The sequence below is a fragment of the Scyliorhinus canicula genome, chromosome 11 (assembly GCF_902713615.1).
Source record: "Scyliorhinus canicula chromosome 11, sScyCan1.1, whole genome shotgun sequence".
Lineage (NCBI taxonomy): Eukaryota > Metazoa > Chordata > Chondrichthyes > Carcharhiniformes > Scyliorhinidae > Scyliorhinus > Scyliorhinus canicula.
The window spans coordinates 149716472-149730721 of NC_052156.1; the positions used below are offsets into that span (position 1 = coordinate 149716472).

The following is a 14250-nucleotide window of genomic DNA, read 5'->3' on the forward strand; positions in this document are numbered from 1 at the left end:
CTCTGGGGAGGGATGGGTGGGGAAATAAATTACTTTCTTTTGGGAGAAGCTTCCTTTCCTACTTGTGTTGGAATTTTTAGATACGGAATGCCAAATGTACTGAATTTTCAGCTCTGATTCACTTCTTTCTCAAGGCAATCAATATGAGCAAAGTGACTATTGGATTGGTTAATCTTAAAACTTTTCAAAGGCCTTTTTGGGAGGAATTTTGTTTTTTGTGAAGAATGGAGCATTTTACATTTTGGGCTCAGTGTCAGAAACTAGCACTCAGGTAAAATGTAATAAAAACAATAATAATCTTTACTGGTGTCACGTGGAGGCTTACATTAACACTGCAATGAAGTTACTGTGAAAAGCCTCTAGTCGCCAGATGCCGGCGCCTGTTCCGGTACACAGAGGGAGAATTCAGAATGTCCAGTTCACCTAACAGCAAGTCTTTCGAGACTTGTGGGAGGAAACCGCCGGAGCACCCGGAGGAAACCCATGCAGACACGGGTAGAAAGTGCAGACTCCGCACAGACAGTCACCCGAGGCTGGAACTGAACCTGGGATCCTGGCGCTGTGAAGCAACAGTGCTAAATACTGTACCACCCCAAATACTTCTCCAATACTACCCCCTCCTCCCTCCACAACCACAAAAAAGGGCAAGGAAATAGGGGTAGAGGGGTAGTGGACAACATAAGTTCACCGGATATCCTGTAGATAGAGCCCAGTGCAAGAGGTCTACTGATTGGCACTTTGATTTCACTCGAAAAGTTTAAATATTTCTCATTCTGTGTAAGATGTAGGCTCTCTCCCCAGCGGTCTGTGACAAGAGATTGCTGCATCTACCGCAGGGTTCTGGCTGACCAAGAGGCTCTCCTGCCCTGACACCAGCCATGGGTTTTTCAGAAGAATTTAGGGGTTTATAATTTAGGGGCTTGACCACGCCACAAATGCACCTTCTGTGGCCATCAAGTCCTGGGGCTGGACTCCAACCCAGAGAGCTTTTGGCTCAGAAATAGTGATGCTACCCACTGTGCCACAAAATCTCCCCCGTTGGTTGGCCAGCATTAGTTAATCATATTGACAGTTCTACATGCAGAAACAGAAACAGGTCTGTTGCTACTGTATGATTCAGTACCATCAGGATCTGGCATGGAATTGCTGGTATACAACTAACTGAATGCAACATTTAAAATCAGACAAGACCATTCACTACAGAGAGTAGTCTGATCTTCCACTGAGGCAAGACAATGAAAGGTAAAGAGGGGGATGTTCAAAACTCAAAGGAGGTTTGTGTATTTCAATTGTGTTTAATTGGATAGAATGGAGACTCCATTTTAGTCTTCTTCTCTTTCCCCTTCTCCAATGCATTGCTATGCAGGGAGAACATTTCCCTCGGCTCCCAGATTGTCTTGCCACCTCAGAGCAGCCAACTCAGCAATACAAGGAATGACGTAACACTGACAGCCAACTGACCAATTGCATCTCACTGGCCCCCCAGCAGCCGTAGCATCAATTTGTGTTTATCCCAACAGAGACCGAGAACAGTAAACTAGCTTAAATCACTGCAACACATTTGACTATTTCAAAGAGTCGGCCACCACATCACACACTCAACAAACCAAAATAGTATTAGAGCTGCAGGGTCTGGAATTGACAGCCGCTTCCATAGTTGATATATGTATATGGAAATGAAACATTGCTGGAGGCATTTATCATTAACCCCTAGAGGAGAAGAGAGAGGGATGGGTGCGGGGGGGAGGGGGGGGGGGGGGGGGGTTTGTTAATACATACAAGAGCACTGCATCACACCAATGTACTGCTCATTACGACATGCGTCAGCAATACATTCACGTTCAGAGTGAAGGACAAAGGGATGGGAGCGCAGCCTGTGTGGTTGCCTGCAACACTGTTAAAGGGAGAAGCGAGAAAGAGCGAAGAAAGAAAGAAAATGTTCCGGAGAACAGAGGTTCCTGTTGCAGCTGTTGCAGTCACTGGCCAACAAAAACCTTATTAACAGGACAAAAGGCTAAAAGAAAAGCTGCCACAACTCACTACCTCAAAACAAAAAAGGATACCACAAGTAATAGAGGGAAGAGAAGAGGACCTTTCTTTCCTTCTGTTGTGATGCTGATTCTGCCAAAATAAAAGAAAAGCTCATCACTGAAGATTTCTATTTCATCAGTGAGAGAAAGAGAGCGCTCCCCAGCAATCCTCCCTCCTCCAATCGCTCCCCCCCTCCCTCCCCTTGGAGCAATCAACGGATTATTGCTAACTGTGCGGGAGGCAGCCTGCAGCTGCTGCGTCTACTGGTGGAGAACTGGCTAGTTAAGCTACTGACTGCAATGTGGTGCTCGTAGCTGTTTTTAAATCAACCAAGCCTGGCAGTGAGGAAGACAGCGAAACAGATTAGAGTGTGTGGGTACAACGGGAAAACGGGACCGACAACAGCAGCAAAGGGGTGGAGAAAAAAAAAGCAACGATAAACAAACCCTCTACATAAAACGCATTGCCTGGATTCTACATCAGCGATGGAGCTTGCTCAACAGCTTTCTCAACTCAGAGGACAAACAGCACGACTGTTGATGGCGCTACTCTCTTGGGTAGAGAGGATGCATGCACCTGCATAGCCGATTGGGCCTCACCTCTGTCAGTCCTTTCTATTGCTTTGGATTTACTAGGAGCCATTTTGTGAATCCTTTATTTTTTATTAAGGAAGACAAGGGGGAAATAGCACTAGTATCTAGTGCAAGAAAAAAAAAGGAACTGCACTCTTCTGGAGGTAGGTGTGACAGGCCGTCCTCATTGCATCTTTCTATTTCCCCCACCCTACCCCCTCCCCCTTTCACTGTCGATCGCTAAAGGCACTGGTAGCCTGCTGTGCCAGGGTAGAGCCAATTTTCAAAACAGTGCCGATCCCAGACTATGGTGAATTATGAATGTGCCACATCATGAATCTCTTGTGGCAGGTAACTGTGCATCACACCTGGAATGCTGCCCTGGTTCTTCTTGTCTACCTCACGGTACGGATGTGGAGTGTGTGCGAAGCGTCAAACAGAGAACAGAGTTGTCCAGTTATATGCTCCTGCAGTAATCACTTCAGCAAAGTCGTCTGCACTCGCCGTGGTCTCAAAGAGGTCCCTCAAGGGATCCCTTCTAATACCCGGTATCTCAACCTCATGGAGAACAATATCCAGCTTATCAAAGCAGACACCTTCCGACATCTATACCACATGGAGGTCTTGCAGCTCGGCCGGAATTCCATCCGGCAAATAGAGGTTGGTGCATTTAATGGACTAACTAGCCTTAACACACTGGAGTTGTTTGAGAACAGACTGACTGTGATACCAAGTGGCGCATTTGAGTCCTTTTCAAAGCTACGTGAATTGTGGCTCAGGAACAACCCCATCGAAAGCATTCCATCATATGCATTTAATAGGGTGCCATCACTGCTGCGCCTGGATCTGGGAGAACTTAGAAAACTAGAGTACATCTTGGATGGTGCTTTTGAGGGCTTAATTAACTTAAAATACCTTAATTTAGGGATGTGTAATCTGAGGGATATGCCAAATCTCACACCACTGGTGAGGTTGGAGGAATTGGAAATGTCTAGCAACCACTTCCCTGCAATTAAACCAGGATCATTTCAGGGGCTAAAATCACTAAAAAAGCTCTGGCTTATGAACTCACAAGTCAATCTGATTGAGCGAAATGCCTTTGATGACCTCACTGCATTGGTGGAACTAAATCTGGCCCACAATAACCTGACTTCGCTGCCACATGATCTGTTTGCACCACTGAAGTACCTTGTGGAGTTGCATCTGCACCACAATCCATGGAATTGCGACTGCGATATCCTCTGGCTCGCCTGGTGGCTGCGGGAGTACATCCCCACAAACTCTACTTGCTGTGGCCGATGCCATTCCCCACCTTACATGAGGGGGAAATACTTGACCGAAGTAGACAAGGGCACCCTCCAATGCTCGCGGCCAGTTATTCTGGAGCCGCCACAGAACCTAAACATCTCTGAAGGGAGAACAGCGAAGTTGAAATGCCGAACATCTTCCATGTCATCCATCAGGTGGCTGCTGCCCAACAGTACGGTATTGAGCCATGGCTCGACACACCCCCGTATATCTGTATTTAACAATGGGACCCTATACTTCTTGCACGTTTTAATAACAGATGCTGGTACCTACAAGTGTATGGTGACCAACGTGGAAGGGAATGCTGATGCATCAGCCTTCCTAAGAGTCAGCATGGCGGAGATCAACACGTCAAATTACACCTACTTTTCAACAGTTACCGTGGAAACGACACCAGACACCGTCAGGACTAAAGTACCACCGTTTCTGTCAACGCCACCCACTTACAAGCCAGCATTCATCTCCACACCCACAGTGCTATTACAGAGCACGAGGAATCCAAAAACAGTGGTGGTGATCCCCACATTGGCCACCATGGACACGACCCGTACCAGCCTGGACGAGGTCATGAAAACCACGAAAATCATTATTGGCTGTTTCGTGGCGGTGACGCTGCTTGCAGCCGCCATGCTCATAGTGTTTTACAAACTCCGCAAACGGCACCAACAACGGAGCACGGTGGCGGCAGCCAGGACTATAGAGATCATTAACGTGGACGAGGACATCACGCCATCAGAAGGAGCTGTCGTAGTGCCCTCAGTCCATGACCACATGAACTATAACACGTACAAACCAGCACATGGGGCTCACTGGACAGAGAACAGCCTGGGTAACTCGCTCCACACTACAATACCTGAGCCCTTTATTATACAAACACATACCAAGGAGAAAGTTCAGGAGACTCAGATCTGACTTCTGTACATATATATAATATAATATATTATATATATATATATAAATGCAATAGAATGCACAAGTTGTCAGAATTTTGTAAAAAGTGCAAAACTCAGACTGTTTTCTTGTATATGCTTATATCAAAGCAACCATGGCTGATTAAAAAAGTGATTATATATATATATATATAAAAAAATAAACTATTTTCTAACCTGTAACTTATGTTTAAGAAGAGACAAAGCTGTTCAAGATGCTTTCATGACTTTGGGGAAAAGAAATGGGGCCGAACCAATTTAAAAAGGGCATTCTGTAATTTTTAAAGCCAGTGCTATGAGGATGCAGTAAAACATATTTATATGGGAATTCTTTCTAAGCCCAATACCAGACTTTACAGGTTCATCTTGTAAAAGCACCAATTTGTACTGTGCCAAAATGTTAAAAGAGGCAATAAAAAAGGGATTTTTTTTGAGAAGAGTTGATTTAATTTATAATGGAAGAAAAATCGCCAAACAACCTTTGCATCTGAGTGAAACCAACGAGGGTTTGTTCCAAGACAAGACATTTTATGTTTATATATAAACACACTCTTCTGCATGCAGTGTTACTGTGAATTCTATAAAATGGTGGAAGTGCGGATGAGTCTGCTAATTACTGCAAAACACAACCTTGATTTGAGAGTGTGTGTGCGCGTAAGTGTTTGTGTGAGTGTGTGCCTGCGCTCGCGATATGCAACTTCTTCAGAAACCGCTGCTTGCACGGCATTCTGAAAATATCTGCAGCAAACCCAAAATAGGGGAGAGAGGGGGAGAATCAGGGCGTATTATGAAGCAGTAACCCTTTCACAACTTCTGCACCAAGAATAGAATGCATCCGTCAAGGCTACTGTGATTTCTAAAACATTACGTAATGTTGGCTTTTTCTCAAACCCTGCATTCTAATCTACGCCATTATAAGTACTTTGCTTTATTGTTGGCAGAGTCCAGCTGCAGTGTGTCAGCTGAGGGCTATGAAGGACATTGAGCATTGAAAAGGTTAACAGACAGTGTATTAAATTCTTCTACTGATCTTCTGTAACTGCTAGCGATTTATTTAAAAACTTGATTCACTGTCTCAATACCAGGAAATTGGGGGAGAGGGGGCTTGCAGGAAGAAACACCTTGCTGCAAATATGATATCCACTAAAAGAAAATTATGAGTTTCATTCCTGCATGGTAAAATCAGAAGATTCCGTTTTAAAACTAGGGGCACCCCAATGCTTTAAAAATGATACTTCAGCTCAAGAATGCTTTGAACGACAGATCAGAAAATTTCACTGCTTGCTCCAATTGCTGTAATGTATGAATGCCAATCTTGTTCTTGTAAATGTTATTTGAATTTTACTGCTGTAATCCATCTGCTGATCGTGCTGCTAACCCAGTATTAACATGCAGAGAGTACAGATTGACTAATTTAGAATTTTCTAAATGTTGAAAGAATAGATTGAAACAAATTGCAGTTTCATAAATCCGCTAGCGGCCAGGGCAGTAAGACCTGTTTAAAAGAAATAAACACCCTGCTGACCAATTAAATTAGGACCACATAAAACAGTGTTGATTAAGCAATGCTTGGTCCTGTATTGTAACCATGAACGTGCCATTGCGTTTTATGCTGAGACCAGGAGGTGGGGCATTGAGAGCTGATGCACCAAGCACTCTAATCAGCTCAAGGTCTGTTACTCCAGCATAACACACACTGGAACATTCATCGCAAACATAAGCAGCTGATAGCTGTTCTAGTATTTAAGCAAGTCTGGCCTTTACTGTGTATGAGTGATCATTGCTACTTTTAGTTTACAATGGATTATCATTCAAATTGCCACATCCAATCAATGATGATATTCAGGGAAGAAATGAATGAAACTATGCATTTGAAAAGAAGCAATGCGAAACCAACATCTATACATTTGTCCATGTGCCCCCATCACCCTGGCAACCTTCAAATGCTTTGCATGAATAAACCACCCATTACACTGCAGTTGTCTATTTTTAAAGTGGCAGAAAGTGAGGACAAATTAAATTGGATAAAATAGTGAAAGAACAGTAGAAATAAAGCACAGCAAAGTGAGGAGAAGGGGTAGTTGGAATATACCTAGAGTTTAGACTTGGCCACTTGATTTTAGAATGTTGACAATATTTCTTGCTTGTGAAATAGTTTTGCCCATGCAACAGGCTTCAAGGCAATGTCATATACCTGCATTCATCTAGCTCCTTTAATACAGGGGGAAATTACAAATCGTTCTCAAAAGAGTAATCAGATGCAAATAAATTGAGACAATATCAAAGGATGACATATTAGGTGCTGTGACTAAAACCATGGACAAAGAAGATGGTTTAAAAGGAGCAGAGAAGTTGAGAGATTTATGGAGAAAATCCCAAAGTTTAGGGCTGCTCCCTTGGCTGCTGAATGCACTGCTGCTAATAGTGGGGTTCAAGGTCAGAGTTGGAGGAATGCAAAGTTCCAAGAGGGATATAGGCAGAGAAGGTGGAGAGATGGGGGCCTGTGACGGTAGGGGTGGTGGATAAAGTGGCAGGGCAAGTAATCAAGGCTATGATGTTATTTGAAAACATGGATGAGAATTTAAAATTCAAGGTGCCCGGGGGACCAGGAACTATTTCTCCGTCAGCAATTAAAATTTCAGCGAGAATGCTAGTTTAAAATATGTTAAGTGGTTTATAAAATAGAAATAGAAATTATAATAGCTAACAAAGTATTGTGTACTTTCAATCCCAATTTTTCTTTGATATAAACTAAAGTGATTCTCAAAATGTTACATTAATGGTTAGGCATAATGCAGTCCCTACTCTCAGTCGTTTGACAAGACACAAATCTAGACAGTACTTCAGAATGTCCAATTGTGATCTTAGTTTGTAAAGGATAGAAACGAAGAGAAAAAGGAGCGAGACAGATGGACAAGAACCTCTGACTGCCTCACCAATTTGTTTTTGTGTTCAAAAGATTCAGTGACAAACACCATCAGTGTATATTGTAAGCAAGACACGAGGAATTCAGGACCCCTTTTTCTTGAGTCTGTGTTCTTTTTGTAATAAATGTTGGTTAGATTTTATTCAGATCTTCATAATACATACAACAGATGTTTTGATATTTCAATCAATGGATTTTCAGTGAAAGGCTTCTAAACAATTAAGGCACTTCAAAACAATCATAACGCACTGAAGTATGTGCAATGCACATTAATGAAATGGAATTTCACCTTCAATAAAGGATATCCTGGATTTTTTTGGGAGGTCGATTTCTCCCCTTCTCCTTCAGAATGAATAATTGGATCAACTTACATCTTTTGGATGCCGAAAATTATTTTCTTTTAAAAATGGCTTGAAGTACTGCTGTTCTAGCCTTGCCAACATTTGACTTGCTGCAGCATCACGTTCTGCCAGACCAGACACAGGAAGCCATTTGCTGGGCTTTTCATTTCACTCTTAATTTTTTCTTCAGTCGAGGGGTCGGTAAAGAACATTTGCAGAAAATCCATAGTGACTTGCTATTTAATTTGCTTTCCACCCACATGATTTTCACTTCATTTCATTTTATTTCAGGAAAAACTGATGATTTCCCTCATGGATGTTGAAGTATGATTTTAAGACGTATTTTTGTTCATAATCTCCTCAAATACGTATATTTGTAATGCATTTTGTTTTATTGCCATTTGACTGATAATCATCCGAAAAAATATACACTGGTGCACAGATTGGTGATTCCAGTTGTTTTAACACAGAATTTACACTGATGTCATAGGTGCCTGCATACATGTGTACATTGGTATAATTGTGTTATATTGTTCAGGATAACCTGACCATATTTTATGGGTGGAAGGGAGGGAGATAAAAGGGAAGAGGAGAAAAGGAAGAATATTTCTTGACTTCCAAAGCAGGAGGTGATGTACTTCCATTTCCCTTTTCATATCAGTCTCTTTCTCTGTAGGGTCAAGTGCTGGGTTGATTAAGGACTTAAGTTCTCCAGGTAGGTTATCCTAGCTGTGCATTGAGCTCTGATTAGTATATTCGGTTAGCAAGAAGTTGGAACTCAATGTCTTAAACTTATACCACAAGTTACGACATGATCGCCAAATATATTTCACATTGTATTTACATGATATCTTCTGTGAAAGAAACAGCTAAAAACCACCCACGGAATTGTGCCAGGTCAAAACATTTTATAGTCTGCATCTATTACATGTCACAGAGTACAGGAGATAATGATGAGGGGTATGATCTATATTCTTTTCATGCTGTTTACAATAATTCACAAATGACCAAGATATCAGCAATCTCAAGATTTATCATTCAAAATGCCTGTTCTTCACAAAACCTTAAAATTACCTAGATTCTGTTGAGTGTGTTTTCAATTCTCCACATTAGAGGTAAAAATAACCTTAAAGTGTGTGATTTTAGTGGAACCTTCAGAGCCAAGATATGGTTATCCAATATTGTGGCGAAACATCAATGAGTTATCTGAGCTGTTAATAATACATATGTTAATCATATCACACTGCTGGCCAAGAATAGCTCTATAGACACTCTACTCCAGCTTCCCCCATCAATCCACTGTCTGAAAGCACTGCAAACAGTGGTGTTGCCATGCAGATAAGGCAATTCACAAGATCCATTCCGGATTGGTATCCAGTTCACTAAATTTACATGAAGGGCGGCACGGCCGCCCCGAGTCACTGTGAGGAGTTTGCACATTCTCCCCATGTCAGCATGGGTCTCATCCCCACAACCAAAAAGATGTGCAGGTAGGTGGATTGGCCACAGTACATTGCCCCTTAATTGGGGGGAAAAAATTGGCTATTGGTTATAAACTTATTTTAAAATTTGGATGGGACAGCAAACCAGGCTATATATTTGGCAGAAGCATTTTATTGAACAAAAGTAAGGCTGAAGGAAAGGTGCAAGGGCGAGTGCAAAGGGGTGGGAGTCGTGCAAGGGGGTGGCAAGCAGCCGGGGTGGTTGGGCGGGGTGGAGAGAGAGAGCAGGATTGGGGGAGGGGAGATGCCGGGCAGGGGGAGGGGAGGTGCCAGCGGGGGGGAGGAGAGCGGGGGCGGGGGGAGGAGAGCAGGGGCGGGGGGAGGAGAGCAGGGGCGGGGGGGAGGAGAGCAGGGACGGGGGAGGAGAGCAGGGACGGGGGAGCAGAGCAGGGGCGGGGGGAGCAGAGCAGGGGCGGGGGGAGCAGACCAGGGCAGAGCAGGGGCGGGGGGAGCAGAGCAGGGGCGGGGGGAGCAGAGCAGGGGCGGGGGGAGGAGAGCAGGGGCGGGGGGGGAGGAGAGCAGGGGCGGGGGGGGGGGGAGGAGAGCAGGGGCGGGGGAGCAGAGCAGGGGCGGGGGGAGCAGAGTAGGGGCGGGGGGAGCAGAGCAGGGGCGGGGGGAGGAGAGCAGGGGCGGGGGGAGGAGAGCAGGGGCGGGGGGAGGAGAGCAGGGGCGGGGGGAGGAGAGCAGGGGCGGGGGGAGCAGAGCAGGGGCGGGGGGAGCAGAGCAGGGGCGGGGGGAGCAGAGCAGGGGCGGGGGAGCAGAGCAGGGGCGGGGGAGGAGAGCAGGGGTGGGGGAGGAGAGCAGGGGCGGGGGGGGAGGAGAGCAGGGGCGGGGGGAGCAGAGCAGGGGCGGGGGGAGCAGAGCAGGGGCGGGGGGAGCAGAGCAGGGGCGGGGGGAGGAGAGCAGGGACGGTGGGAGGAGAGCAGGGGCAGTGGGAGGAGAGCAGGGGCGGTGGGAGGAGAGCAGGGGCGGTGGGAGGAGAGCAGGGGGCGGGGGGGAGGAGAGCAGGGGCGGGGGAGGAAAGCAGGGGCGGGGGAGGAAAGCAGGGGCGGGGAGGAGAGCAGGGGCGGGGGGAGGAGAGCAGGGGAAGGGGAGGAAAGCAGATGAAGGGGGTGGAGAGCAGGGGAGGGGATAGGAGAGCAGGGGAAGGGGGTGGAGGGGAGGGGATAGGAGAGCAGTGGAAGGGGAAGGAGAGCGGGGGAAGGGGGTGGAGAGCAGGGGAGGGGATAGGAGAGCAGGGGAGGGGATAGGAGAGCAGGGGAAGGGGAAAGAGAGCAGGGAAGGGGGAAGAGAGCAGGGAAGGGGGAAGAGAGCAGGACAGGACTTGACTGGTAACTGGTTGGGACAGGGTTAGACTCAGCTGTGACACCCTAAAGAAACGTTTTAAAATTTATAGTACCAATTATATTTCTTTTCCAATGAGGGGGCAATTTAGCGTGGCCAATACGCCAGCCTGCACATCTTTGGGTTGTGGGGGTGAGACCAGAGCAGACACGGGGAGAATGTGCAAACCCCACACGGACAGTGACCCAGGGCCGGGATCGAAACCGGGTCCTCGGCGCCGTAAGGCAGCAGGGCTAACCACTGCGCCACCATGCCGCGGGAAAACTGAGATACGTTGCCAAAATTTCTCGTCTTGATCCCACAACAAATGCAAGAATGCCAAACTTCAAACACTCACAACCATTTATAGGCATTCACGTAGGCATTGGAGAGTATTCCATCAAACACCTGACTTGTGCCTTGTAGATGGTGGACAGGCCTACAAGTGTCAATCTAACTTAATCACTACCAATTTCCCAGCCTCGGACATAGTCTTGCAGCTACTGTATTTATATGGTTGATCTAGTTAAGCTTCTGGTCAACAGCAATCCTCAAGGTGTTGATGGTGGGGGATTCAGCAATAATAATGCTGCTAAATGTCAAGGAGAAATTAATAAATTTTCTTATTGGAAATGGTCATTGGCCGGCACTTGTGTTGCAAACATTACTTGTCATTTATGTCATGTGAGTGTCCTTTTAAGAAAGATTGTTGTCTTATCACATGGCTTCAGTGATGTCATTGTGTGGGTGGAGCTGGGCTGTGGCGCTGAGAGTTTTTACTTTCGCTTTGAGTTTTGACTGGTTTTGAACTGCACAGGTTTAAAGAAGTCTCTCGCTATCTTCATTTTAAAAGCTGTTTCCAGACTGCTTGATAACTTAAAAGAGATAATTGCTTTCTGGAAGGAATTAAACCTGCTGTTTGGAAAGGAGAACAGAGTATCACTAACAAGTCTTATACCAGTAAGAATGCCGTGTGCTGAGCCACGTCTTTGAAAAGATGTTTCTGGTTTTACTTGGATTTTGTTATTGAATTGGAACAGTTAAGGGTTATACATAGATTACTGCAGCTGTGTGGGGTCTTTATGTTTGTAGTTGATAAAAATTCCTAACATTTGTATCAACACACACAGTAACTAAATTCGTAGAATAAAGGTTGTCTTTTGATTAAAGCACCTAACAAGTCCGTTAAATAACACCTGAAAGGCAGGCTTGTGTTCATCTCAGCCAAATTCAACATAAGCGGTGGACTCCATAATATACTTTGGAGTTGTTAAACCCTGGCCCATAACACTCAAGTCTGAATACTGTCCTGATCTTTCTGCATATGGGCACAGAATGCTTCTATACCTGAGGCGTTGCAAATGGCAATTCAATCAGTGTGCATCTGCACTTTGGACCATATATTGGGGGAACATCACTAATCAAGCAGCTGATGATGGTTGGGCGTTCGCCACTACCCCAAGGAAAGCCGACTGTAATGTCCCCTGGCTGCGATGACTGGTCTCCAACAATTATTTCCCTCTGTGATAGATGATGGGCGAGATTCTCCGCAAATGCGGAAAATCGTAAAGGCTGCCATGGGATAGGCCGTGACCCACGGCAGCCTTCACACCCACTTCCGGGGCCGATTCTCACCCCCAGGCGGGGCTAGGAGTGCGGCCCCGTGCGTCACGGCGGCGCGGCCTTGACGACGGTCGTCCGGCCGCACGTCAAGCGTCACGGCGGCTGACGCAGCCGATGACGTCAGCCGCGCATGCGCAGGTTGGACAATGCCAACCCGCGCATGCGCAGTTGGCGTCTTTCTCCTCAGCCGCCCGGCAAGACGTGGCGGCTTGATCTTGCCGGGCGGCGGAGGGGAAAGAGTGCGTCCATTTTGGACGCTGGCCCCTCCCGAGCACAGTTGTGGTGCTCCCGTGCCAATCAGGCCTCTAGATGCCCCAAACGGGCATCTGGCGCCTGTTTCACGACAGCAGCGAGCAGGTGTGTTTGCTGCCGTGTTGAAACGGGCGTGAAGGCCCGGCCGCTCGGCCCAGGAGAATCGCCGCTCGCTGTAAAAAACGGTGAGCGATTCGTGCCGTGGGTGGAGCGTGTGGGGGGTGGGGGGGAAGAGAAGAGAATAGCGGGAGGGCATGAAAAATGTCGGGAGGCTCTCCCGCTATTCTCCCACCCGGCGTGGGGGACAGAGAATCGCGCCCAATGACTCCAGCAGTGGAGAGTTTTCCCCGATTCCCATTGACTTCAGTTTAACTAGGTTATCTTGAGCCAGTCACTCTGACCGCAAGAGTTCAAATCTTTCATCCATGTTTGGCCCAAGGCAGTAGTGAGGTCCAGACTACATGGGCCTGATGGAACCCAAAGTGAGTAAATTACTTCTGAATGCCACTTAATAGCACTGTTCTCGACATCTTCCATCACTCTGCTGACGATTGAGAGGAGGCTGATGGTGTGGTAATTTGCCAGATTGGATTCGAGCTGGTTTATTTGGGCAGGTCATAGCTGGGCAACTTTCCACATTGCTGGGTAAAGGTCAATGTTGTAGCTGTACTGGAACAGCTTGGGTAGGGACACGGCTAATTCTGGAGCATATGCATTCAGTACTATTGCTGGAAGGTTGTCAGGCTTTAAACTTTGTTGTATACAGTGCCTTCAGGCGATTCTTAATATCACATGGAGTGAATCAAATTTGAAGACTGACACGTGATGATGGGCAGCTCAGGAGGAAGCCATGATGGAGCATCCACTCGGCACTTCTAGCTGAAGATGGTTGCAAATGCATTAACCTTGACTTTTGGACTGATAGGGTTGGCTTCTTTCTTTCCTTGCCCCAGTATTTTACATGACATATTCCAGGCTTCATTTTCTGTTGATTACATAGTCAATGTAAAACCCACCGGCCCACCCCCTGTCCCGCAACCCTGAAGTCAAAGGACTTACAGAATTACATCCTAGATCCCGATCTCACCATTGGGAGGAAACGTGGGGAAGGAACCTGCGTATGCCAGTCCTGGGATCCAGTGGACAATTTTTGTGTATAACTCTCTGGGTCCTGGCATCAGCACATGGTCACTGCAAAGTGACAGTCTCTGGGCACCCTTCCACAGGACTGCTAAAATCATGAAGAAATCAATTCCCACAATCTCACCCCAGACCTTTGCTGGAAGGCCACCTCATCTCATCTAGGGTGCTAAAGCCTCATCAAATAGCCAACTTGCCTTCTGGAAAATCCTGGACAACTTCTAATGATGGCACCCAATAGACAATTAACAGGCTTAATTAGCTATCCACCCACCAGTGGTCTCCAAAAAGCCCGCACACAAA

At 46.4% G+C, this 14250-nt stretch overlaps 2 protein-coding genes across 2 annotated transcripts in view; one reads left to right on the forward strand and one right to left on the reverse strand.

Annotated features, from left to right (window-relative positions):
• snd1 (staphylococcal nuclease and tudor domain containing 1) overlaps positions 1 to 14250 on the reverse strand; it is a 1128702-nt gene that overhangs the window by 514938 nt on the left and 599514 nt on the right.
• Positions 1822 to 5870, forward strand: lrrc4.2 (leucine rich repeat containing 4.2). Its single transcript, XM_038811722.1, has one exon. The coding sequence runs from the start codon at positions 2925 to 2927 to the stop codon at positions 4821 to 4823; it is 1899 nt and encodes a 632-aa protein (XP_038667650.1). The 5' UTR covers positions 1822 to 2924; the 3' UTR covers positions 4824 to 5870.